This window comes from Orbicella franksi, chromosome 1 (genome assembly GCF_964199315.1).
Source record: "Orbicella franksi chromosome 1, jaOrbFran1.1, whole genome shotgun sequence".
NCBI lineage: Eukaryota > Metazoa > Cnidaria > Anthozoa > Scleractinia > Merulinidae > Orbicella > Orbicella franksi.
Window position 1 is genome coordinate 11,708,706 of NC_138145.1, and position 26,719 is coordinate 11,735,424.

General features: G+C 40.0%; 1 protein-coding gene across 1 annotated transcript; it reads right to left on the reverse strand.

Annotated features, from left to right (window-relative positions):
* On the reverse strand, nucleotides 1-26,641 carry LOC145490320 (spectrin alpha chain, non-erythrocytic 1-like). Its single transcript, XM_081469450.1, has 60 exons — nucleotides 26,333-26,641; nucleotides 25,174-25,299; nucleotides 24,558-24,698; nucleotides 23,992-24,180; nucleotides 23,749-23,840; nucleotides 23,218-23,362; nucleotides 22,888-23,004; nucleotides 22,614-22,678; nucleotides 22,164-22,272; nucleotides 21,928-22,029; nucleotides 21,695-21,832; nucleotides 21,206-21,316; nucleotides 20,062-20,295; nucleotides 19,548-19,752; nucleotides 19,239-19,281; nucleotides 19,040-19,109; nucleotides 18,725-18,793; nucleotides 18,323-18,439; nucleotides 17,977-18,156; nucleotides 17,736-17,805; nucleotides 17,521-17,588; nucleotides 17,184-17,333; nucleotides 16,975-17,067; nucleotides 16,732-16,863; nucleotides 15,640-15,791; nucleotides 15,334-15,448; nucleotides 14,966-15,049; nucleotides 14,773-14,877; nucleotides 14,185-14,276; nucleotides 13,888-14,032; nucleotides 13,209-13,325; nucleotides 13,039-13,103; nucleotides 12,579-12,678; nucleotides 12,256-12,404; nucleotides 11,988-12,036; nucleotides 11,496-11,746; nucleotides 10,978-11,140; nucleotides 10,400-10,484; nucleotides 9,677-9,861; nucleotides 8,942-9,046; nucleotides 8,731-8,840; nucleotides 7,997-8,095; nucleotides 7,799-7,919; nucleotides 7,579-7,700; nucleotides 7,299-7,431; nucleotides 7,008-7,106; nucleotides 6,832-6,879; nucleotides 6,560-6,671; nucleotides 6,003-6,079; nucleotides 5,612-5,748; nucleotides 5,386-5,458; nucleotides 5,121-5,237; nucleotides 4,640-4,755; nucleotides 3,923-3,986; nucleotides 3,479-3,591; nucleotides 3,082-3,231; nucleotides 2,426-2,581; nucleotides 1,414-1,560; nucleotides 823-973; nucleotides 1-643 (listed from the first exon to the last, which is right to left on the reverse strand). The coding sequence occupies exons 1-60, from the start codon at nucleotides 26,576-26,578 to the stop codon at nucleotides 515-517; spliced, it is 7,248 nt and encodes a 2,415-aa protein (XP_081325576.1). The 5' UTR covers nucleotides 26,579-26,641; the 3' UTR covers nucleotides 1-514.
* Nucleotides 26,642-26,719: the final 78 nt, after the last annotated feature.

Sequence of the window (26,719 nt, forward strand, 5' to 3'; positions counted from 1 at the left end):
CCACGTTTAATGAATCCTCAACAGAGTCAACGTCCGGACTACAGCTAAATGACGGTCACACTCTGACACACAGCAAAAAAACACCTCAACGGAACCAATCAATAAACAGCAAGACATGAAATGCTTCAGTAAAGCTTCTTGATCAAGAAGCCTTGAAAATGAACCACTGCCTTAGGAAACACGGCTTTCCTATTGATAGTTTAAGCATGCTCTGGCCCAAATTTCTGACGATACATGAACTCATGTTTGCTAATATAATAGAGCTTTCCAATATCCTGGCTAAACATTATCTTGGTAACAACTGATAACTCTTATACACAGTCATCACGGTAGATACCAGAAAGATATGCTTATTATCTTACTGACTAAGTGATGTTGACTGGTAAATAAGACCATACAGATGTCTCTAGGACGAGCTATACTTGTTATTCTTTCTGTAACTCTATTCCGTGAGGTGTTTCATGTCTTCAGATAAACATACCAATGTGTTAATTTTTATGCTGGACTCACTAATCTAACTAGAAGAGAAAAGTTCCTCGCAGAACGTTTTGTAGTCGTAGGCTCCCGGAATCTCTCGGCCTTTGTCGTCGACGTACGGACGCATCCGTTCGATACAGTACTCGGCCTGCTCCTTGGTGAGAGACTGGAACGAGAGAGAGAGAATAACGATTAATACCTGGGGGGCAAATAACCGTGCCAAATTCGTGAAAGTTAAGGCTCCTCGAGGCTCAACTTCACAAGCACTACAAATTAAAATTAACGCATCAAGACGAAATAATATGACATACAGGATACGGTATCCCCATATTTTTGAATGATTACCTGGTAGAGTTCAGCCTCAGTAACATAAGGACGTTTGCCTCCTTCAGTGAGCGCCTTGAAGGCATTGATGACTTCCTGACTGGAACCAACATTTTCCGTCTCACGGCTGATCATGAAGGACATGTACTCTCCCATAGATACCACACCGTCACTGCGAAGATACAGAAGAAGAACTGCTGTCAGCATTGTGTACAATAAACGTTATCTGCGACTTTATCGTTACGAGATGGGCTTTAAGAAAGCTCCTTCACTTTGGTTTAGTTCGATCAATAAAGGGACGTTTTCATTTGGAGAGTGAAACGTTAAGTAAATTTATACTGTAAAAAATTATGTAACTTTTTGATCCTGGTTTGTCACATTTTCAGTGAAAACTATTGACCTGAATGAGGATTAGTTAGGCTGTTGTCTTCACCTCCTACAAAAAGAGATCTACAGGCTCGTCACGCAATCTTTCCTAAGAAACGCGTGACGAGCACAAAGAGCGATGCTGTGATTAGCATGCGGCTCGCCAGTGAGCTGAATATTGAAAACAGTTTTACATCTTTATCACCAGAGTCCACACTGCCCCTTCAAGGCGTCAATCCAACCTACCCATTCGGATCCACAGTCCTGAGGATGGCTTGAAACTCTGGATCTTCCTCACCCTCCTCCACAATGGACAGATCGTAACCAAGGGAACGCAGGCAGGACTTGAACTCTTGGTGATCCAGGTAACCAGTCTTGTCCTTGTCAAAGTGCCTGAAAAAATAGAGGTATTGCAAATTGAAGTTTTTTTTGTCAATTTAACAGGCGCACCATTGGAAAACTACAGTCAACTTCCGCCTTGGGGACACCTCGCTATTACGGACAACCCGCTATTACGGACAGCAGCTAAATCCCCAGCGAAAGTTACAGACGTTTGACTGAAACAAACTCCCGCTATTAAGGACTCTCGCTATTACGGACTTACAGATACTTTATTCGGCCCCAACGTCACAATTTTATTATTTTCTCTCTCGTTATAGCGGACACCGAGCAGCATCTTGGAATATTTGCACACATATCAAGTCTATTTTTTCTGCTTTTGGAGATTGTCTTTGTCTTTTTTGGTCGATTTCCGCTTCTTCTGTCCATCAATCAAAACTTCTTCATCTTTTTCTCTTAAGGCCCTCTTTACAGTCTCGCTGCCATGAATAAGTTCGTCCAGTCTGTCCAAATATTATAACATAAAAATTTTCTCGCACCCCGCTATTACGGACTCTCGCTATTACGGACACCAAATCGCGGTCCCGAGGGTGTTCGCTATAACGGAAGTTGACTGTACGCGCAAACAAGACGGCATCATTGTGAAAAGAGTGGTGGGAGAGGCAGAAAGAGATGGAGTCACCTGCAAATACGGACGCGCATTCTCAAACCCCACCTACAGAAAATCAAATGAGGAATGACACGGATGAAAGCAAAGTAACTGGTTCAGAACGGAGTGGGATGGAAAGAAGAGGATCGCAATTACAGTCCACAAGAAATTGAAAGAGAAAAAAAGCACATTCGGTGTAGTGTTCACAGCCAGACTATTGCTGTTTTAGTTCATCGTTCGTGTTTTGCACAGTAGGGACAAAATACTTACTTGAACATGATGGTGAATTCTTTGAGGGTCTCTTCGGAAACGCCGGTAGTATTGCGGGCCTGGATTTGCTGTTCCAGATTGTGCTTCATGCGCATGGCCAGTTGATCCAGCTGGTCCCACTGCTGGGCAAGATCCACGGTGCTGTGTTCGGTGTATCTATATCAACAACACATCACATGTTAATAATGTAGGTGCACAAATAGTCCGCGTCGGGTCAAGTGGCCTACACAGTCAGAGCTTATCCCGGTTTCTGTAGCATTAAGCAACTAGGAGTATTTCTACTCCCTCCTGGATGGGATGCTGTAGTCCATCGCAGGGTTAAAGGAGCCACGCCACGGCTTGCGCACCTTGAAAAGTTTAGCTTAAATTTTTCAAGTTCGTCGTTTGTAATCCGTGTTAATCTTCTCCATCCTTCACCATCCTTGTCCCTTTATGGTGTATTATTGTCTTTTTGGTATTTTTCTATCTTAGTTTACTATTTTCAGGTTTCCTTCAATTTTAAGGCAATATTGTACACGGCCAAAATAACTCAAAATACCGTACTAGAACAGCAAATCAAAGGTTGATGATTGTGTCATGATGTAAGAAAATAGATGATAAAGAACTATGTCAAAAAAATAGCGCAAACTAAAAAGAACACCCTATGAAGAACTCACTTGTTGTCCAGGATGAGGGCCTCTTCCATTTGGGCGCCAAGATCTTCAATGATCCTTAGGTCCTCTTTTCTGTCAGCTATCTCAGCACTCTTCTTCTTGACCTCTGCCAACTGATCTTCAAGGTCTCCCTGCCCGTCAACCATTGCCACCCTAAATGAGAGAAAGAATTCTAGAGTGAGAAGTTTTGTTCTGCAAGCTATGACGTCTTCGGTAGAATACTCAACACTATTTCGCGAGGAGTTGCGCTAAGCCATGACTTAACAGATCCGTTTCTACAGCTCACAGGAAAGATCTAGGCCTTTTGACGGCATTAACCTTGACACAACAAGGATTGACGAACGTAAAAGTTATCTTTAGTTATGACCTTATTTTAGCAAGTAGTTTGTGTCCGTCTCACCTTGTGTCAGAAAGCCATGCATGGAAGGAGTTCGCTGATTGTGCAAACTCTTGCCTCAAGTTGTCGTTGAATTCTTGACGCTGGGCTTCCTTGCGCAGATCATCTTCACGCTCCTGAAAAAGAACAAAGTACAATTGTTTCAGTTAAGCTTTAAGTTCAGTATTCGTCTGCGTAAGACAGGGAAATGAGACATTTGGAGCAGCTGATCCAAACGACGTATTACACGAAAACCGATTCAAAATGTTAACTTCCGTAAATGTCTATCAGTTTAGCTCCTATGTTTGCTTCTCACTCAAATACCTACACTTCCAAGATGACAAAAAGGCATTTTGGCCACTAAAGAGAAAAGCCAGTCGATTTACCTTCATTTGTAATAATAAGGAACGAGTAAGAATAGGAATTGTTGCTCGATATGAATAGATGAGACGAAGTCAATTTACAAACCTCGATAATCTTCTGCAGATTCTCCCAGGTATCCTCCAATGCCTCCATTGTGAACCACGTGTACCTAACATGAATGAAAAGCGCCTGATTAGTTCAGCAGAGATACCAATTTTCAGATTTGTGTATGCCTAACAGAAAGTTGTGCAGTTTTCTACACTTTGTTGGCGTTCATAGCATTGTGCGTGTCATCCTCCCAGCTCCCACCGGACAACAAGACTTTTAGACATCGACATAAAACAGAGAGGGCTATTTACGTCTTTAATTGTTCTGAATTTTTTAAAGTGTCTTAATCTCCTACTGATGCACTATTAAGTTAGCGAAAACTTAGACTGTTCACAGTCCCCTATTTTTCCGTGAGATCGTAAATGTCGATCGTTGAGTTCGACGGGCTGCCATCTTGGTCTCCTGATGCGAGCGAAACTGGGGAGAGTACAAAATGCCCGTGGGAATTGGCGGTGGGGTTAATATGGGCATTTTGTACTCTCCCCAGTTTCGCTCGCATCAAGAGACCAAGATGGCGGCCCGTCGAACTCAACGATCGACATCTACGATCTCACGGAAAAAATAGGGGACTGTGAACAGTCTAGCGAAAACCGCTCTGATTGTGATAGTTCCGAACTGGACGGATGTGAGAATACGGTTTGTTACTTGCAACTTGAAGGTGAAACTGACGAAGACTTCCTTGACCTTTCAAAGTTCGCCTTTTGGTGTACTTACGGGTTTATAGAGACATTGTAGCTTTTGATTTGGCGATCAAGCTTCCTGAGCAGCATGATATCATCTTCAGCCTGATCCAGAGAAGCGCGGAACTGTGTGTGTCCATCTTGCAAGGCCTGAGGTGATAACGTAACAACGCAGAAGAATTATCCCTCCACCCTTAAAATATTACGGGCTTAACTTATTTGAGAGAGGGGGCGAGTATGATCTGTAATTTTATCCTCGTTGGAGTTGACTTGAGCCCGCAGTCTTTGTGACGGGTCGCTTAGTAACGAGACGTCTCTCACTACGACAACCTGACGTCAAAACATTTGGCCTACTAGCACATGCAAGTGAAATTTTGTGATTGGTTCGGCAATTAAGCTGCGATATGCAAAGTGATATGACTGTATTACTGACCACGTCGACTAAAGACACCTCTAAAACAAGGGGAGAGTGATCTCGTGAAGAAAGGTCTGTTTACATGGGCTGTAAAACTTACACGTATTTCCTCAACAGAGTTGCAGCGCACTGGATCAGTGAGGTCTTCCTCTGCATTCTCGAACCAGCTGTTGAAAGCTGAAGCCTTCTTGGCAAACAACAGGAACAAGTCCTCCACCTTGAACAAACCAGATGACGAAGACTATAAGTGATGCTTCTTTACAAATAACAAAAAAGACGACAACGCCACAATTTCAAAACACTAGCATTTGATCTCTGTTTTTGACTGAAATAACAAGACAGCAGTCAAGCAAGGAAACAATCACCTTCTTGTACTGATCCTGTGCATGTTGGAGTCGTTCTTTACGAGTCCTGGAGTCTTCCAACAGTTGCTCCCACCTAGAGACAGTAACGAGACAAGGAATACCATCTGTTAAACCGTGATACGCTTTGAACTTGAAAATCAGGGTTGATCAGAGGGTTTACTGACTTCCTAATACGGACATCACACCACATCAACCTCGTAAATGATTGGTTAGAGGTGTTGCTCACCTCCTAATAAGGTCATCATGACGTTTAATGATGGCAGGTGACTGCTCGTGTTGAGACTGGACTAGTTCATCCTTCAGCACGGTCACACGCGCAATTCCTTCATTTTCAAAGGCCTGCAGACCTGAGTCGAAGGTTTCCTAACAGACACAAAAAAAGTACAAAGGAGATGTTGTGTGTGATCAGTGCGTGAGTTTGTTCACTCTCTCACCCACCCCAAGAAAGACAAGATCACTTCCCCCGGAAATGCCAAGTCTCCTAACCCTTTCTGAAAAATAGTGTTTCGGTTAATGTCTTAACGTTCCTTCGCAGGACATTTCCAACTGAATAGAATCATCATCTGCCCTATAGAGCAAGCTCACAATATCATATTCTTCAAACTCTTTAAGTTTACCTGCTTGGTGAAAAGTGTCTGCACTGAAGACAAATCACGTCCGAGATCATCAGATCGAGCGATTCCTTCTTTGTCACCTAAAAAGATCAACGTATAACAAACGCTTGAGCCTCGAGTCTTTTAAAACAAAGATAAAAGGTTGAAGAAAAAAACGTCCTAGGAACACTGCTGAACTTTGTTTGAATTAAGGGACAAGCTGCTGGTGCATAACTTAAAATTAATCTTTCGTTTTCGACGAAATGGAACAAAAACGCTTAGAAATAGAGTGGTGTTCAATCGAGAGTCGAAAAGTAGCTGGTTCTGCACTACGACGCTACACACGATGGGCTTAGAAAACATGCGCCAATTTTTCATCCAACCAGAGGTAAAACCCAAACAAATTCGGACTCGTTCGCACACGTTTTCCCGTGCTTCACGTCAGCTGTATGTATTCACTACGAGTTTTAATAAGGTCGTTGGATTGTCTGTCCTTTGTAATTGGCCAGGACAGAGTGATTACTTTGGTTTTTAGTTTTACGACACTCGATTGGAAACCGCTCTAACAGGCTTGTACTTACCAATCCAAGATTCCACCACATCAGCCTTCCAGTTGAACTGCAAGAACGCTGAGTTGTCATTCAGCTTGGACTTTCGATAGGATGCCATTCTCTCCAACTCCTGCAGTTTGCTCTACACAAGAAAAAAAATACCCATAAGTGAGCCACTCATTCATGGTTAAAAGCTGAAAGGGTTTAGGTCATCACGCGCAGAGTGGTTTTGCGGGACGTCCCAAATTAAGACCCCAAAGAAGACTGTTGTAACTGTAGTAGTTCTTTGATAGAGCTGTTACCTTAATTGACGAAATCCTGTGTTCAATCAGTTCAGATTGGTGATTTCCCTGCAGGAAAAAATGCGCTTTGATTAACATTCTGGTCTTAAAATGGAGACAGAAATAGTGGGAGTGGGAAGGCAATTAAAAGCAATAGTTCCTCTACAGTCTTGTTTATACAGTGCATAGGAATTCACCTTTTCAATGAGCTTGTTTCCAGCATCTTCAATGTCCTGTACTCTCTCCCTGTGAACTTCCAGATCTGTTTCAAACGCTTCATGCTTCTTCAACAGACCCTAATAAAATAAAAACTTTGACTTAATGAGCAGGCCTCTTTTGTTTTCGAAAGACCAATGGTTCTGTTTTCCCTAGGCTTGGCTGGCGATCTAGCGCACCACTGATTAAATGCTGACACATTTAGAACTCTCTGACTGTGGGACAAAACATTAATCATCTGGAAGATCTAAGGCAAGCCACAACCGCCTCACCTGAACTGCGGCTAGCGTATCACCATAGTCATCGCTTCCAACAAGTGTATTCTTCTCATTGATCCACGATTCCTCTTCACCAACATTAGCACTGAACTGCTGGTAGGCAAGAGACTCGTCCAGTTTGTGCTGCCTGTAAAATAAAAAGCAATTAACAGTTAGAACAGGACAAATTCACTACAGCAACAGTAAAACGGGTATGACAGGCAACTAGGGGCCCTTACAAACAGTAATTTTGTTAATTGTCCAGAACTACGCAGACACCATCACTCATACACACCTCTGTTCTGCAAGATTCTTGAGTTCATCCCAGTTTTCCTGCAGTTGGTCACAGCGAGCCTTGATTTCATCCGAGCTGCTATGTCCCTCGTCGATAAATTTACGGCCACACAACAGCACAGCCTGAAAGAAAAGATGTGATTCAGATCCAAATTCTCCGAACATTGAATGAAATCTCTGTAGCCATGAGGTAGTGAGAAGTTGTATGTTTAGTTTCCTACCTGGATTCTCGCCTCATGTGTGTTTAGTTCAGCTTCCAAGCGCTGATGTTTCTTGCGCAAGTTCTGTACTCCAGTCAAATCCTTGCCGTAGTCTTCAGAGCTTGTCAACAGTTTTTTCTCTCTGATCAAATAAAAAGACCAAATTTAGCTTATGTCAATTGAACTTCTTGCATTCTTAAAACCTAATACGCTACTCACTTGATCCAGGACTCCTCGTCATCCACATCCCGGTAGAACTGGTGCAGAGCATTGGACTCATCCAACTTCTTATGGCGATCGGAAGCCATGTCCTTCACCCTGAATTTTGAAAAAATACCCATGGTTAATAAATGGTGCTTGACCTTAATTGTTTGCTGCTAAAACTTCCAATAATGTTTATTGTGCGGTCAACATACTGATATAAATAAATTGCAGGGGCTTCATTAAGGTTTTTAACAGGAGGGCATCAGGATATGACATCCGAGCAGAAAATCCGCCAAGCTCGTAATTTTGTTCGTAACTTTGACACATTCCAAGTGGGCTTACATGGAGAATTTTTGTTTTTGTAATCAATTGGTCGAATTTGCTTTGCAGTTTGAAGATGCAAGGGAAATGACACTACTAAAACCACAGAACAATCGTGGTTTCTTTGACTTGAAATAAGCTCAACTTTTTAGAAGACTGTTAAACACATTAAAATACTACGAGACAGCAACAGTACTATATAAAATATCGATGAAGCAGCCGGACAAAGTTCTGTTCACAGCCGGTCAATTTGCCGAGCGCCCGGACCTCAGTGAAATCCCTATATACCGGTAATGAATCAAAGAAACCCCTTTCCCTGTGAATTTTAGCAAACTGATCAAGTACTGTAAGATCTTGCCAACACAAAATGCTGCACAGTAGAATCTGAGGATAAAGGTAAACTAATTAGCAGGGGCGGCCTAACTCACTTGTCATAACGATCAGCAATTTGACGGGATTTATCCTGCAAAGAGTCGGCATCAAAATGGCCAACCTCGGCAAAGTGCTGGGTTTGAGCTTGGAGATCTGTAATGCGATCCTAAAAGAAAGAACCATAAAATGTAAGTAACATTACACATTCATGGCTCTAGCCCAGAGAGCGGAGTGATGCAACCATGAATTCCTGACAACAAAACACACCTCATGAGCGGCAATGTCAGCTTCCACAAGCTGGTGCTTCTTGATGAGATTCTGCACACTGGCCAGGTCGCGACCATAATCATCATGGGACAGGGAAGCTTCAACCTAAAAAAAGATCGTGCAACAGAGCCGGTGAACATAAATTAAGCTCCAACTCACAGGTATAAACAAGGAAACTCTCTCTTTCCACAACTTTTCTAAGGAGTATTAAATTATAATATTTAGATAGGAAGCCACATCAGTCTGGTTTTTATGCGGGTCCCCTACACTGGTCGAATTGGAATTTGGAGATGTTGGTTTTTGTGGAGGAAGGAAAACCGTTGTACCTGGAGAAAAATCTTCGGAGCAAGGCGAGAACCACCAACAAACTCAACCCAGGTAAGACACCGGGTCAGTGTTCATTCTAAAAGCAGTCATATTCAACATCGATTGACTTACGGGTGTATAATCAGTCAAAATAAACGTGAAGTAAATTCTTTGTTGCCACTCTTCGGAAAATGTAACTTCCCTGTTACAGGTGCCTCGATGGACGAAGCACATCATATTGTGTCATCCTTTCTAGGTTTAAAACAAAAGTGAAAGCTCCCCTCCTAACCCACACTGTTAATAGGGCCCATCTTCCACTGTGAATACCCAAATCTTCCTCATCGAGAAAAACAAAGCAGCAACAGAGACAATCACTTTAGAGAAAACGTGTTCCAGCCATTCTAAGTGAGAAGCATTTTCACCCCTCACCTCTCCAAGCCAGAAGTCTAATTCCTTGACGTTAGTGTTGAACTGTTGCTGTTGATTAGATTCCTTTAGATGTTGGCTCTTCTCACTTGACTTCTGTACCAAATACTCCCATTGCTGCTGAAGTTTGGTGATCCTTTCCTTCACGATCTCCTCGCTTCCTGCACACTTGCGCTGTTCAATCAGGCCTGTTAAAGACAGAGTACAACGTAAGAAATATCACTTTATTTTGACATGTAGTCTTAAACAATTGGATTGACTTACCTGGCATTATAACAACCATGCATGAGGAGCCAAGCCACAGAGCGCAACTTGCCAAACACTTTTTTCAAGTTTGTCCACAGGATGTTACACTTCGTATATTTCAATTTTTCGTTATTTCTTTACGACTAAAGGTCTCCTCTTTGTAATATACATAACAGTGCTATACGCATTTTCTTGGTTTCAAATAGTCATAATATTCAGGTAAATCTTTCCTCAGTCCTTTTATAACATTACTGAATCAGCACAGTGTCTTCTCAAATACAACACAGTCTACACGATTTTACACGTTCAATCCTAATTCTCTTCAAGATCACAATAATTTTTTTAATCTTTTCAGTCGAAGTGAACCAACATAACATTGCAAGTTGACGACATCCTCTAATCTCATTATCTACCTGTTTAACAATGTATCGAAATTGTAAGGAGAAACGCAATGTGGATCACTGTTAGCTTGTCACTCACCTTCTGCTAAGTTAATTGTCTCCAGAACTCTTTCCTGATTGGCTGAAACTTCCGCTTCAAATGCTTGATGCTTCTGGAACTTGGACTAATAAAACATAACCAGTAAGTTAGACGATTGCTTGTGTGGAAAAATCTCCACAACTCCATGCCAAGAGCTAAATATATAGAGGATATTGCAAAATTTCTTTTAATTATTGAAAAATATTTTATGAGTGAGCACAGCAAACACGAAGCACACCAAACCGTTTCACTTCAGCTGTGAAAGGCGTGACTATGTAACCATGGCAACAGTGACCTTTTCACATGTGAATGTGAAGATATCACGTTTTTGCGTAAAAGCTCACCTGGCATTTAATTGCGTTTACATAATCAAAAGTAATCATTATCTTCGTCTTCCCCCCAAAAAAGCCTTCTGATAGTAATACTGTACCTCTTACCTAGATAATACAGACCATAGGGTGGGGCAACTGGAATAAGCTTCAAGCTGTAGCCATATATACTCAAATGGCACTATGATCAACTCTTTAGCGTGACAAATGAAAACGACACATAAATTATCAGAAAATATATCTCGTTACCTGCAGGTTGGTCGGATCCTTGTAAGATTCATCCAGAACAGTCTGGAGTTTTTCACTGACCCATGCCTCAATGTCTTCAGCATCACGACTGAACTGTTGAATGGTTTTTGATTCACCCAGCTTAGACCGACGCTCAACAAGAGCTGCCTTCAGGGTAGCCCACCTACAAGACAGAAACAGATACATAAAAGAGTAAGGCTTGGTTATTTAATGGATACATGATGTTTGCCAATGGATAAATCATTATTGAGCAGATAGAGTAGTTCGTTTTGTTAACATGCATCCCGTGGATAGCGATATATATTTTGTGGATGGCATTATATGCAACTTTTAAATGACTGGGACCAAAGTGATAACACACAAATGTACATTGATTGGTGCACCGCAAACGATTGTCATGCACTTAGATTAAAGGAAAGCTCTCAAAGCTGCCTGTCCTTGAGAGTGTACAACGCATGGTCTTAGACATTCTCTGAGGTATACTTCCAGAACCTCACGTACAGTAATCTTTGCTTTACCTGGCCAACACTGAATGGATCCTCTCAGCAATAGCAGGGGAATCATAGTGATTGTTGTCAATCAGCCTGTCGGCATTGTCCTTCAGTGCATTGATCTTGACGTCTTGCACAGCCAGCGTCTTAGTGAAGTCTTCGTGTTTCTTGATCAGGGCCTCTGCACCCTCGGCAGCCTCTCCTACATCCTCGCTCTGAATGATGGCCTCACGGGTTGCCATCCACTGCTCCAGCTGTTCAGCATCTCGGTTAAACAACTGAAAAAGGATTGAGAAGACGTCACCTAACGCTCTTAAGTTACACACTACTTAGACAACTCTTCTTCTTATCAAAGCTGAAACACACCAACAGGACAACCGGATAACAAAAATGTGAGTATTGAGTAGAAAGTATTATTATATATCCTTGTTGCTGTCTTACAATCATAGCAATTATCTAAACAATCATCACTTCTAAAGCAATCAAGTATATGCACAAACAGATCGATATTAAACAAACCTGTAACTCCAGACATTCATCCAGCCTCTGTTTGCGAGCAGCCCATGCCCTAAAAGATTAAGTTAATTAATTAGTTCAGGTATCAAACTTCAAATGAAAACAAAGTTTTGAAGATAAACCAAGCAACCCTAAAATAATGGAATACTAGTTCAGGGTTACAAGACAGGCGAATGTTACTTCCATAGAGCAAGCAGCATATCATAATTACATTTGACTTCATACATATTTATTCCAGCCACAATGACCAACAGCAGTTACGTCATCTTACTTTTCCAGTTCTTCTCTCTCTGTAGCCATGGTATCCAACTTCTCACGGATGTCAGGACTGGCATAGTGTTCTTTGTCCAACAAGTCCTTGCCAAAATCTTCAAAAGCCTGGAATGTGCTGTCCCTAGCATCGATTTCTGCACGGTGTTCCTGTCAAATACAAATTTCCGCGACATCACAATGACAGATATTCAATTACAGTAAACGTATTGAGATATTCTATATAAAAAACTCTGCTCTGTCTTATCTGCAAATATGACTAGTATCAGTTGTATGAGAGTAACAATTAATTTATACATTGTTTGATGTGTGTGTGTGTCATACTTGATGCCTGTCCAAGAGTGCCTCAGCACTAGCCACATCCTTGGCAAGCTCATCTGAAGTTACAAGTGCCATGATACCATTGATCCAGGAAGTAAGATCTCTGAAATGATTCAAAGCAACTCCAAAGTTAGGATATTATTTATGAGTCGAACTTTATGACTGCTTACATTATACAGACCATGTGAGAATTACTTAAGTAATGGTAAAGAAACATCACTATGAATGGACATTTCTCTCTGTTCTCTCTGACAAAGCAGACACTAATCTACACTGGAAATTTTGTCAGGCAGATGGCTCTTAGTTTCAAACACTTCTTTTAGTCAGACGATCAGAGCCTATTGTAAAGCAGGCAACCCCAGGGTGCCCACTTTATAACAGGAGTGTGTTAACTGAACAAGTTACAACTTGGTTTGATTAATTTCCAGCGACTTTCAGTTGCCAAGAGCACAAGAACTCTTACCTGAATTCATTTAGGAAGTGGAAGTAGTCATACGAGTCTCTCAGTTTGCCTTTTCTTGCAGCAGCCTATAAGAGAAATAATGCAACTTAAACAACTGAACACCAAAAACTTGTGTATTTATCTTAATTCGTGAATACAAAAGCAACAAATTATTTTATAACATTAACTACCTGTTCTCGGAGGTTTGCCCAAGCCTCCTCCAATTCATGTCGCTTCCATTCAATATCTTGTGCTGCATTTGGATGACTCGAGGTCAACTTGGCAGCTTCAACATTCAGTTCACGGACCTGAAGAGAAAAAAAGTTACTTTTACTATCCGGCATTTTCTAATTGTTGGAGATAGCATTCAGGCACACTGATCAAGTTCTGAAGCCATCAGACTGACACTGACGTTTACGTAGATACCCCTGGGGACCCTTTGCCAAACCACTGCTAACATTCATCCAATGAACTGTCCTGACACAACTGACTGATACTGCAATGTCCAGACAAAGGTCTTATGTTCTGATTATTGATGAAAAACAATTTTCAGCCCTGTCAATGCTAACAAACTTAATTAATTAAATATGCACGTGCAAACAGAGGCTTCCTCTCTACTGACCCATAAAACCTACACTTTCCCTTTCTTCTCCAAGGGCCAATCAATCAATCAATCAATCAATCAATCAATCAATCAATCAATCAATCAATCCATCAATCAATCACTTTATCAGTTACATTTTACAGTTGAACTGGCCTGCAGATAGCTAGTGCCAGTCTAGGTGGGCCAGTCTACCAGTTGCCTCGCCCACCTGACAATAAAGTTAAAGCAACCCAACATTCAAGTAGAAAGAGTCTTCATTATCATACCTTCTCTTCCAATGCAGCCAAGTCCCTCTCCAACACTTCATGCTTCCTCTGCAAAGCCTGGACACTAGCCAAATCTCGGCCATAATCTGAAGTGGAAAGAGCTGTGTCCTTCTCTGAGATCCATGCCTTGGTATCATCAGCATCCCTATAATATGCAAAAAAATATATAAATATAAAATGAATAAATAGTAAGGGAGTTGTAATACAGGCATTTCTCTTGCTTTTCAGCCTAACAAGATCAACATCTACATAGGAACTGGATCAAAAACACAGAAAATCAAAACATCTAGACATTACCTGTGGAATTTATGAATTTCTTGAGCATTGTCAAGATTTTCTTTCCTCTGTTCGGACATCGTTACAAGATTGGTCCATTTTTGCTTTAGCCTCTGTTGAAGAAATGGAAATGGTAGCAAATACAATCCAAAAACATATCCTGCAGACACCGCTAACAACCTGTACATCCCTGAATGATGTTGCATGGTAGGAACAAACCATTCACAAGTTTTAACTCTGATAGATCACTTACAGTGATTGTTGTAGTTGTCTGAGTGAATGTACGTATTTTTTCTACCTGTAGTTAAAATGATACATATTGTTACGAAAGTTTGAACATCTCAATGTGATTACCAGAGCCATTCCACAAAGAGAAAAAACACTCAGTACAAATAGAAATTGTTTCATTGTGCTTCAAAAACCAACAATGCATGTTCTTCACAAGATGTTTGTTGCACTGATTTTTTTTAACAAAAAAAAAAGCAGTGAGAGTTTCAGACATATTTATACACTGATTTGAAGTATGTAATTTTTGCATTTAGAAAAACATTTAGTAAATTGTCATCCTTTAGCACCCATAACTTGGTAGTTCAAAACATTTATCCTCACCTCAATCATCTCTCGGATCATCTCATATTCTGCATAGTGCTCAACTTTGAGTTTCTCTGCCAGTAAAGTAAGCTCCCTGATGCGAACCTCTTTAGCCATCATATCCTGAGTAATAAGCAGTATGTTAACTTAAGTTCGTTGTTTTGATGTAAAATAACAAGGAGAACATTCAAGTGCCATGAACAAGTCTTACCTTCTCAAAGTCATCAAACTTCTTTTGTTGCGCTTCCACATGCTCGTAATCCTTTCCAATCTCCTCAGAGGTGACAATGGCTTCCTGAAAATGAGAAAACACTCTTAAACATCAACAATGCGATGTGTCATAGTTATAACCACAAGGAGATACTAAAAGTCACATTAAAAGTCTCTTTTTAGACTGCTCAAATTCTGTCATTTAAGAGGAATCAAGTCGTAAAATGAGTACTGACTCTTCAGTTTCCAATCAAATTAAGCCCAATAAAAGGTCACATATTCGTAATTAATAGTTTTTTTCCATGGAGAATTATTAGTTCTTGGTCCACACCTTCACTAGCTCACAATTTTGTTGATACGGACACTAACCTTGTCATTGATCCACGACTCCAATTCATGAGCATCTCGCAACAGACTGTATCGTTGAATGGAGTCTTCCAGCTTCCTCTTGCGTTCTTCCCCTTTGTCCATCAGATCTTGATATCTATTAGGGAAAAAGAAATGTAGTTTACTACAATTATTTAAAGGAGAAATCTGCAGAGAATGCTTTTAAATCTGAAAGTAACCATGGCCAGAACGTACTAATCACTATCTAGGGGCAGGGTGGCTGGTTGCTCTGATTATGATAATGCAGCAAGATCATAAAACTAAGCCTTATACAAAAGACAAACTCACTTGTCATCCAGAGCCTGTTGCCTTTGCGCAACGGAGTCCACTTCAGGAGCCTGTGAGAGAAGTTCCTGGGAGGCTTTGTGGGAGTCAATCCTCTTGACATATGCTGCTGGAACAAAACCTTGCCTGTCATTTGTTTCCACTTTCCACCAGTCCTGAAAATGACAAATTGAAATTCATTAAACTTGCCCGACAGTCATATGAGGTCTTTAACATAATTTTTGTTTTTTTAAGGAAGTTGTCATCAAATACCATCAGAGCAAATGTTTGAGGTAGTGTGACAAAAACTCAAGACCAAGTTGCAATTCAAGCTGTTTGTATCTAAAACACTTTAATGCTGGCAGAGTTCCGGGGAAACCACCTCTGAATTGATTATCTGTGCCTTGATTTGATAGTCCACACTTTTTCCTTTTTTCTTTCTCCCCTTAGTGGATATTTAGTCAATTTACACCCACTTTAAGTGTTATGTGCATAGGTGATGTGTTTCCACCATCTTTTGACGTGGGATCTCTTGACATGCCATGCAAATGGCTGAAAGACCGAAGAAGATTGTGAACTTTGCATGTTTCCTAAATTACGGGATAAATCAAACAATTTGAGTGTAGTTGATCAGCTCTCAATAATGACTTCTGCTAGAACTGGGCTGCTACCGCTTCAAATATGTGAAAGATGTAAACATTCAAGGGAGTCAATTTATCTCTCAGAGAATGACTTCTGGATACTCCTAGCCTTGTCCTGATGTCAAATAAATCCATCTTTCATGACTGAAAGTGGAGTTCGACCACAAAGAAGTCCATTGTGCTTACATTTTTTAGCTGGGCCAGGTTACAAAGCATGTCGGGAGATGGCATGTCAAAAGATGTCACCTATGCACGCAACACTGATAGCGGGTATAACCAACTGCATACAGTCACTGTCAGCCTCCCAAAAGCTGACAACCTCCTTGAGTGAAAACTTTCTGGATCTGAGGGGGCTTGCTTATGAGAAGTTTGACTGAAATGCTGTGTTTGATTGAATACTCAGACTCAGAATATACTCAGAATATTTTAAAGGTGGATATATGATCAAAGAGATCATTCTAGACAAAGAGTTCACCTTGTTGCTAGAATTCAGGAGGGTCAAAATATCCCCCTTCTGCATGGAGACCTCCCTGGCTGTCTTTTCTTGGTAGTCATACAGCGCAACCACACATTCCTTATCTGAGATGTCAGTGACATGAGCTGAAGGCTGTAACAGAATAAACACTTCATGCATTAAGAGATGCACTGCACACAAGACAGATCTTTGAGGTATAGTAAATACTGGAAGAAAAAGAGGTGCCCTTACTGTTTTGCTTACCTTACAGTGTTGACTCTGCTCTCTCAAGCCATCGATAACAGTTCCATAAGCTCTCAAGTCTGACATGATGGCATCATGCTTGGTCAACAGTGCCTGCACGTATGCAATGTGCAATCAGTTATGCTCACAAGTGCACACAATACTTGTGTTCAGGTGCACAAAAATAAATACAAGGGTTACAAACACGTAAGAAATGCTAGACTGTTAACCTGGGCACTATCCTCATCTTTGCCATAGTCATCGCTGGTGACAAATGGTTCTTTCTCCTTCAACCAGGACTCTGCTTCAGCAACATCAGCGAGATATTGATGGGCTTGAAGAGAGTCATCCAGATGACCTTTACGTACTGCTGCCTTGTCCTAAAAGTTTAATCAAGAATGTGGTAATTTAAAGTTGCATTTTAATGGAATAACCATTCAAGTCCCCAAATTACTCTCTTTCAGTTTTACAGCATGGCCACCAATACTGGACTTGCTTAAAAGAGTCTTTACAAGATCTGTTTTATTACTAACATTGGTCAACTTTTTGAGGGTAGTCTCCTCTCACCTTGAATTCAAGCCACTTCTGGTCAAGATCGTCAATGTTCTCTTTGATTTCATCGGCAGCATAATGCCCTAAACAAAACACAGAAAAGACATTCAGCTGAAGAATGCCTTTCACTTGTAAATGTATGGTGCAGAGCGTCAAGTACATGGCAATGATTTTACATGCAAAAAAGAGACAGTTGATTGCTACAGCCCTACATGTTTTGGCCAACTCACCGTTATCTATCATTTGCACACCATTGTCACACACCGCTCTGATCCTAGGCTCATGGCTAGCAATTTCAGTCTGCAAAATGAAAACAAACAGAATGATTGAGCTGATACAAATGAATGTAGCTTGCAGACAAAGCCACAAAAATATACTTGTAAAATACCAGAATGGGTTAATAAAATCCAAACAAAGCTATTCACACAAACAGTTGAAATTCACTGTAATTTTTTTTTTCCCAGTACTTACCATCAATGCCTGGTGTTTCTTTGACAAATTTTGGGCTCCAGTCAAATCTCGTCCAGTGTTGGTAGATGAAGCAATAGGCTCCTTCTCTCTGATCCATGCCTCTTCATCTTCGACATCATGGAGGAATCTCTTAAGTCTCTCTGCATCCTGAAGCTTAGCTTTCCGTGCAAGAAGAGGAGCCTGAAATTTAAAGTTGAAATTTAGCTTACACAAAAAAATACTGCAAAGTGGTAAAGACAAACCCTCAAAAGGTTACCAAGGTCCACTGTCTTCATAGCAAGAAAATTCAGAAGTGGGTAATAAAATACGGGGTGACAATAAGCGATTCATGTAAGATCACCATTACCTGTATCTGTTGGTATCTGGCATTAAGGGTCTCTTTCTTTGCCTTGATAGCTGGAGCATCAAAGTGGTCAAGCTCTGCAAACGTCTCTGCTTGTGTATTGACAACTTCAATTTTATCCTATCATGGTAAAAAAAAAAAATTGTTTTGTGAGTACACAATGATAAATACATGTAATTATGACTCAGTTTTATATTAACAATAAGAATATTGATGTTATAATTGGTTGGAAGAATTTTCATCCAGCCCAGTGCACAGGCTAGGGGTGACATGATGGAAAAGGGGCATCATCTGTTCTGCTGATATGTAACTTTCCACCAAAATAGGAAGGGAAGGGGTTGAGCTAACAGCCTGTGCCAATCAGTTAAACCAACTACAATAGTATTCTAACTTTTATCTACTTACTGCACGAGCAATGACATCAGCCTCAATCATAGCATGCTTCTTCTGGAGGTTCTGCACACTTGTCAGATCCTGTAATAATTGAGCAGTAGAAATAAAAATTTTACAATTAAGACAGGAACAAAATATTGTACATCTAAAACTTATAAACCTTACACTCAGGGGACAAGGATCTTCCAAAACCCTTTATATTTCTATGTAGTCTCCTTTACATCCAGTCTATGCTAGCAGCTGATAAGATGCCATATCTAACAGATGGGATAGGAACTAGTTTCTTCTTATAGAGCAAACACTTTTTCTCTACTACCAATAGCTTACCTTTCCAACATCCTCAAGAGCGAGAAGGTTTTCAACTTCAGTGAACCATAACTCCACATCCTCAGCACCTCTGCAAATAAAACAATTCAAAAAGCTCTTAGTAATTTTGTTATGTTTATAACTTCAAAAAAGGGTAAATGTTGATGTGCAGACAAACACATGCAGTGACAGAGTCATCTTGGTGTAGTACTGTACTGACCGGTTGAACTGCTGTTGTTGAGCTGCATCCTTTAATTTCTTCCCTGAAAAATACAACAGTCTATTAGTTAATCAGAATTAGGTTGGCAGCTGGCATCTTTTGACAACTTGTTGACAGTTTAAGCTATTAGAAGTGACTCAAAATGTTTCCCATCAATAATCTCAGTGCATGCAATTACCAAAAAGAGTTTATTATTGCATACTTAGAGTGCAACTGTAATTTTCCCTTATTTTTTGTCCACTTTTTTGCCTCATCCTAACTTTCTTTGGTTGGAGTAAACAGAATATATCTTAAATGTAATCATCTTACCTTTATCGTTTGATCTCTCAAACAGATAGGCCCACAGCTTATGCAGCTCATCAAGCCTTTCTCTGATCTGTTCTGAAGCATAGTGTTCATCTCCAATCAGCTGTTCTCCAGTGTTATCTACTGCATCAAGTCGACTTTGATTGGCATTCAGCTCAGCCTCAAAGGCTTGGTGTTTCTGGATTTTTCCTTGCAGGTTGGTTGGATCCTAAAAACATAAGACAATGTTTGACTTTACTTCCCAAACCTTTTGGACCAGTTTTAGCATCACAATCCTCCTAATTCTCCAGTTCTCCACATTTTGCATTCCTCTCCTTGGGAGAATATGGTGTTAGGCCAAGACTTTCCGTACATATTAAATGTGTTACCCACAACTCTGAAGGACATTGATTCTGTGTTGACTACTAACATTTAAATCGAGTCTAGGCAAAAATGGAATTTACCCACCAACTTTCTCACAGATGGTCAAGATAGCCATCTTTACATTTCAGTGTGTCGCAGTAACATTGATTCTCACCTTGTAAGATTCATCGCAAGCAATTTTCAGCTTTTCAGTGATCCAGCTTTTGACTTCATCAGCATCTCTCTCAAACTGCTGCAGCTTACGAGATTCCTCAAGCTGTGACCTGCGGGCCTTGGACAGCTCCTCAATGTTCTGCCGCCTTTCCACTATTCCATCTCTCCTCTCACGAACCTCATCAGTGGCATAATGATTACTGTCAATGAGGCGGTTTGCATACTCATCAATACTCTGAAAGAAAAAAAAATCACATGATCTGTAAGACAACAAATAAATAACTACATAATTAAATATTAAATAGAAATTTTCACTGGCACATCCCACAGAGAGGCTCGTTGTCCACTGTTTCCAGATTGATTTGGAATTAAGAAGTGTTGGTTTTTGTTGATGGACACCAAAGCAAGAACCAACCAACAAACTCAACCCATTAATGATGCCGAGCCCAGGATTTGAACACAGGCAACACTGGTAAGAGGCTAGCTCTCTCACTACTGTTCCATCCATGCTTCCCATAAGGAACTTAGTAGCCTGGCACACAGGGTGATGCAAATGACTGGGTACCAGGTCTCTCATTCTCTTTTCTCACATGTGGAATGGAGAAAGAGTTCCACAGTTTTGATCTTGGATTCAGACAATAGATGTACACTACTGTTGTAAGCAAAAAACATATTCACCACAAAACCAACAAAAAGAAAGCATGACCATACTAATTTATCCAAACTTTTTGATCAAGGAAAATAAGGTACCAGTAATAGTGGTCAAAACTTTTACTTCTGTGGCAACAAATGGCATGGCGATTCTCAAATCCTAAAGAGGAGGCCCTCAACCCTAGACCCTGCAGAACGAATGGCCATCCTCTGGAAGCCAGCTCAACATACAAGCTAAGCAATTCTCTGCCAGGAGACTTCTCCACAGTAGAACTATATAATTAAGTCACAATGCAAGCCATACATGTAATTGCAAAAGCTTTGGTGGTTTAAACTTAATTCTGTGAAATTTTTTTTTATACCAGTTTGCCTTTTATTTATGTGTTAAAAAACATAAACATATCATTAACTTATTAGGAATAACTTATTAGGAAAATTCGAATCAAACTGGATTATAAAATTCAGGTACATTGAGGAATGAGAACTTCACTTACGTTGATCTTCTCTGCTTGGGCAGCAAAAGACTTGTCAAAATCTTCATGTTTTCTGATCAATGCCTCCACTCCATCAAGGGAATCCCCCAGGTTATCATCAGCAAGGAATGCCTTTGAAGTAACAGCAAATATTTTCATGAGACATTTGAAGTTGAGGTCCAAAAGACTAATTAATTTGAAAACGATCATGACGTGTGGTGGTATAAAATATTGCATGCTGCAGGTCCTCAATTAGATATCTGTGGGACCGTAAGAGTATGTGAATACACTATTTGCAGTCTGTTTGTAGTCATTACTAGCTCTGACTGTGATGTGATTGTATAATTGAAGAGAAGGACATCCAGATAACTCAACACTGAAAAGCAAACATGTTTCCAAAAACAAGGGCAACAAAAGGGACAAGAGCATTTTACCCATTGAAGATGTTGCAGCATGGTGGAGTGTCTGTAAGCATTTGACGGGCAATGCCTTAATAAGATATGTTCATACCTCCTGTTTAGTCATGGTAGCATCAGCGTGTTCACAATCTCGATTAAAAAGCTGCAGTTCCATGCACTGCTCAAACTGGACACGTCTCTTCTCCCACAGCTCTAGCAGTTCCATCTTCTCTGTTTCCAGGCTTGTGAGCTAAAAGCAACAGAAAACAAGCCAAAATACTTGAAATAAACACACAACTTAGCATGACATTTTCTCTTTCAAGTATGATTCAGTCTGATACTAACCTTTTCTTTGATCTCATCACTGGCATAATGATTAGAATTGACAAGTTCTTCTCCATCATCAGCAAACTTCTTGAATCCATCCTCTGAAGCATCAATGTAACCCTAAAGCCAGAAATACATCCATGTAAATATCACCTATACTGTAGTTACATTTGGTGGCACACAAAACAAAGACTATATTTTGCTGGTCTTAAGAGTTCCTTGCATTCCGAGAGAGTACATGTATTGACTTATACCTTGTGTTCCTGGTGTCTCTCCAGAAGACTTTCTGCACTTGCAACATCTTTTGCCAGTTCATCACTTTGGATCAAGACTTTCATTTCATTTATAAATGAGATGTGGTCCCTAACAATACATAGAATAAAAATCAGCTTGGAATAACATACATGTACATGTACATGTATGCATCTTGAGATGAGAAACAAAGTATGATTAGTTAAGAGTTAATGTAAAGAGTTGATTTAAAACAAATCAAAAGATTTTAGGATACAGTGTATACATGTATGTACAGGTCTGTCTGTCTGTCTGTCTGTCTGTCTGTCTGTATCTAAGCTTGATACAAGTGTAGACTACATGTATGAAGTTTTATGGCTTCTTATGCCAATGTGATTTAAGCTAGTTGTACAATGGGGAGGAAAAAACAGCAATCAGTCAAATTATCAGGTGAGCGTAAGTCTGCATTTTACCTGTAATCACTGATGAATCTCTGAAGCCTGTATGAGTCCTCTAGCCTTGTCTTTCTTACTCCAGACTGAAATAAATCAAGAAATACAGTTGAATCAGTACATTAATATTTGGAGCACATAGAAAACTAACACAGATGGAAAAGAGATTAACATTAGCCAAGGATACTACAAAACAAAATCAATTTCTTGCTTCTCAACTGAAACATGCAGATATTTAACAATGTATAATTGCTACCTAAAAAGGCAGTAATTATGATAAATCCATATAGCCCACCTTGTCCTTGAGGTTTCCCCATGCCGTGACTATCTCATCTTGCTTTGCAGCAATTTCATCAGCACTGTCTGGATGGGCTTCTTGCAATTGATCTGACTCCTGGCCAAGGGCTGTCACCTGTGAAGATATGGTAAAAAAAACCATGGGGTTAACAAATGCATGTACCTCTTAATACATGCTGGTCTCAAGTCTTTATCTCAAAACTACAAATCAAAGTTAATTACATGTACTCCTAAATGTAGATCACATTCATAATTCCAAGTAAGATAGGACACAAATTTCCATTGTCTAAATATTAAAACTGGGTTTTCACAAAGAGAAAATCATTACCTTGTCTTCCACTGCAGCTAAGTCTCTTTCTAACGCTTCATGCTTTCTTAACAGGGCATTGACACTGGCAAGATCCTTTCCATAGTCATCTGAAGACAGCACTTTGTCCTTCTCATTGATCCAGTTCTTGGTTTCATCAGCATCACTGTTCGAAAAAAAAAAAAAAGAAAAGAAAAGAAAAAAGGAATTAGAAATGTTCATGCTCTTTTTCCAATAAGAAAAAATTTAAGTAGTCGAGGTCTTAATGATGACGATGAAGGTGATGACTACAACAACCAAACTGAGTCTTACAGCTTGTCACAAAATGTTACATTTGTAAATGTATTTGCATTGAAATGTATTTGGCCAAATAAATCACAGGAAACAGACTCATAACAGAAGCCTGCAAATCAAGTGGAGAAGTTACTATACTTTTTTTTCTAACATTTACATGCAACAAACCTTAACTATGAATGCATTTCAATCCAAAAGGTCACACCTATCTAAAATATTAGTTACACACATGTACAGTACTAACACAGAACTTTTTACCGATAGAAGCTGTGTATCTGCTGAGCTCCTGCAAGTCTCTTTTGGCGTTTTAGTGCCAGCATCTTCAACCTTTCCCATGCTTCATTAACTTCCTGCATGAACGAGGAAACAGTTTATTGTTAACAGTAACATTGATGAGTCTGAAACACATCTTTGTCACCCAAAATAACAAGCCAAAAACTTAAAGCATATTGCACGCCTAGGTGAGGTGTTACACTGACTTCAAGAATTCTAATTCCTTACTGTTTGCTTTGTGCTGATCAGTTCTATATCTGGATGGCCTTCATCACCCAGTTGATGAGCAAGATCATTGATGTATGTGATCCTAGACTCATTGGCCTGGATATCCTTTAAGAAGTCATCAAATTTCTTCTGCAGCACTTCAACATGTTCAAGGTCTCTTCCAACCTCTTCTGAAGTGGCAATTGCTTCCTGAAATGTAACAATCACATTTTAACCTGTCAAGGAATGTCACATCAATACCTACATTTTACATGCAACCTTTGGCATGAATGCCATAGATATGTGGATGTTTTTGAGCATTACCATCTACCTAACACTGTTGCCTCGAAGTTATAAAAGTTGTTGGAAAAGCCATTTGAACACTTCCACATTATGGTCTTAGAACCAGTGTGAGTGACCACTGACACAGGACATGTATAATTTCCCCAAGTCAAGAAGGAGATCAGCATAATTTGCAGTTTAACTATACAACAAATCTAGGATTTCTGTTAAAATGGAAGAAAGACATATCAGTCTTTGGATAGTATAAAACCTTTTTTAGCACGTCTTTGCAAACAGGATGTTACCTTCTCCAAAATCCAGGACATGACTTCTTCTGTTTCACGGAGGAAGTGTACTCTTTTCTGAGTGAAAAGAAGCATGCGACCTTTCTCTGCTGACTTAGAAAGCAGTAGCTCCCACAGCTTAATGAGGGAATCAAGCCGCTCCTGTCAGATAAACATTTACATAGCAATGTTAGAAGTATCCATAGAGCAAAATAACATTTCAATGACAAGGAAAATCAAAGTACTCTAAGTCTGCATTGGAGCCTAGTTGCCTTTGGTTGGTGCTTATCTCTGATTTCAGTAGCATAAAATGCCTAGAAGTATTTCAACTTCCACCTAGATAAGATGCCAGTCTATTGCAGTGCTACATGTACCCCCAGAATTAAATTTGCCAGCATCAATTTACACTGAGATGAAAAGTGTCCTGCCTATTAACACAACACAGTCGTACAGGGCTTACTTGATCCAGCAAACAATGTTGAGCTAGCCATAAGTCAACCCACACTGTGCATTCTAAGTCTGTGACAAAATTCATGATACAGGTGCTGCAGTTGTTACACATGGCTTCCAAAAAACACACTTAACAATAACAAAAAACAACTTGAAAACATGGAATAGTGATAAAATGACTACTCACTCTGATAAGTTCAGAGGCATAATGAGACTCACTGATCATGCCTTCTCCATTCTCTTGAAGTTCAACAATAGCATTGCTGTGAGCTGAGATCTCTGCTTCAAAAGCCTGATGCTTCTGAAGTTTTCCCTGAAATAATAAAGAGATTACAGATCAACCCGGCTTCAGACTGAACTTTCACAAAACTATGGTAAAAATACTTTTAATAATTTCAGCAAGGTGGTGCAGAACAACCAGGTTTTCTTTTCAATAGAAATCTTTCGAGGCACAACTAACACATGCATTGGACTATTGGATCATGGAAAAAAGGATGTCTCAAATAAAACATTGCAACTGTGTTTTCCATACAGAGGTGATTTGTATTCCTATGCATAGTTGGAATTCAGCAGCAAAAAACAAGTTCAATTCTTCAATCACGACATGGAGAGCTGCACAAAGACAAGCTTCCCTCCCGCGTGACCACTTTGTGAAATTAACATGTAATGTTCCTTTCATAACATGCAAGCACACCAGAATAAATTATGTCAATAATAGCTTGCCAGGCATTCAAATGCCACATCGAATAATTTTGAAATCAATAAAATAAAGAGTGATAGCATGATTTAAGACAACAGAAACTACTCCTGTCCTGTAAACAACAATTAAAATCTTCTTCCCAACGTCGTGAGTAATGGAATAACATTCATGGTCAATGATCATACAAGCGTAATTTGTTGGTACTGCAACACTTTGCACTATTCAGAAATAACAAGCCCGGGAAATAGCGATTCGAGGACAAATTTTATTGCGATTTGCTCTTCTTGATGCATCTTGATATTGTGAACACCTACAAGAGACTTTGATTCTATGAATCAATTTCAGACCCACTATGCTGTCTGGTCACGCACGCTTGGATTTACAATGCAAGCTTCTTTGATTCTCAAACGTTTCTAGTTGCCTTAAAAAAAGAATGCTCGTAGATAAACCTAAAAATAACTAGGGGACGAAAATTTTAGCTTCACGGTGTATTCCACATAACTGCAATTTAACCAGACAGATCTAGATTAATTTTGTATTCGGGTTTGCGCGGGGCGTTGTCGAGGGAGAAGTAAGTTTGGTGTTTAACACTATAAAACACTACTTTCCCGATCACAGTTCTCTCGAAACCCTAGAAAAAAGTTACCTGAAGATTAGTTGGATCCTTGTAGCATTCATCGCAAGCGATCTGCAGTTTCTCATTGATCCACGCTTCGACTTCATCTGCATCACGCTTGAATTGATGGTAGCGTTTCGCATCTTCTAATCGCTGCCGCCGGAGTCGAGTTGCTTCTTTGAACTCCGCATAGCGCCGTAAAACTTGATCACGCCGATTTTGAATGTCTTCAACAGTTTCTAGAATGGCTATTTGACGAGCTTCTACCTCAGCCATTTTGGAAACTTACTGCAAAAGGCAACGCGGCGAAATTGTATTCAAGAATGAAGGAATCGCCCAGCGAAGCGATATGATCACGTGATACAAATATGACAAAAGAATACCGAGTAGTGGGTGGAGGGTATCTCTTGAAAAGAG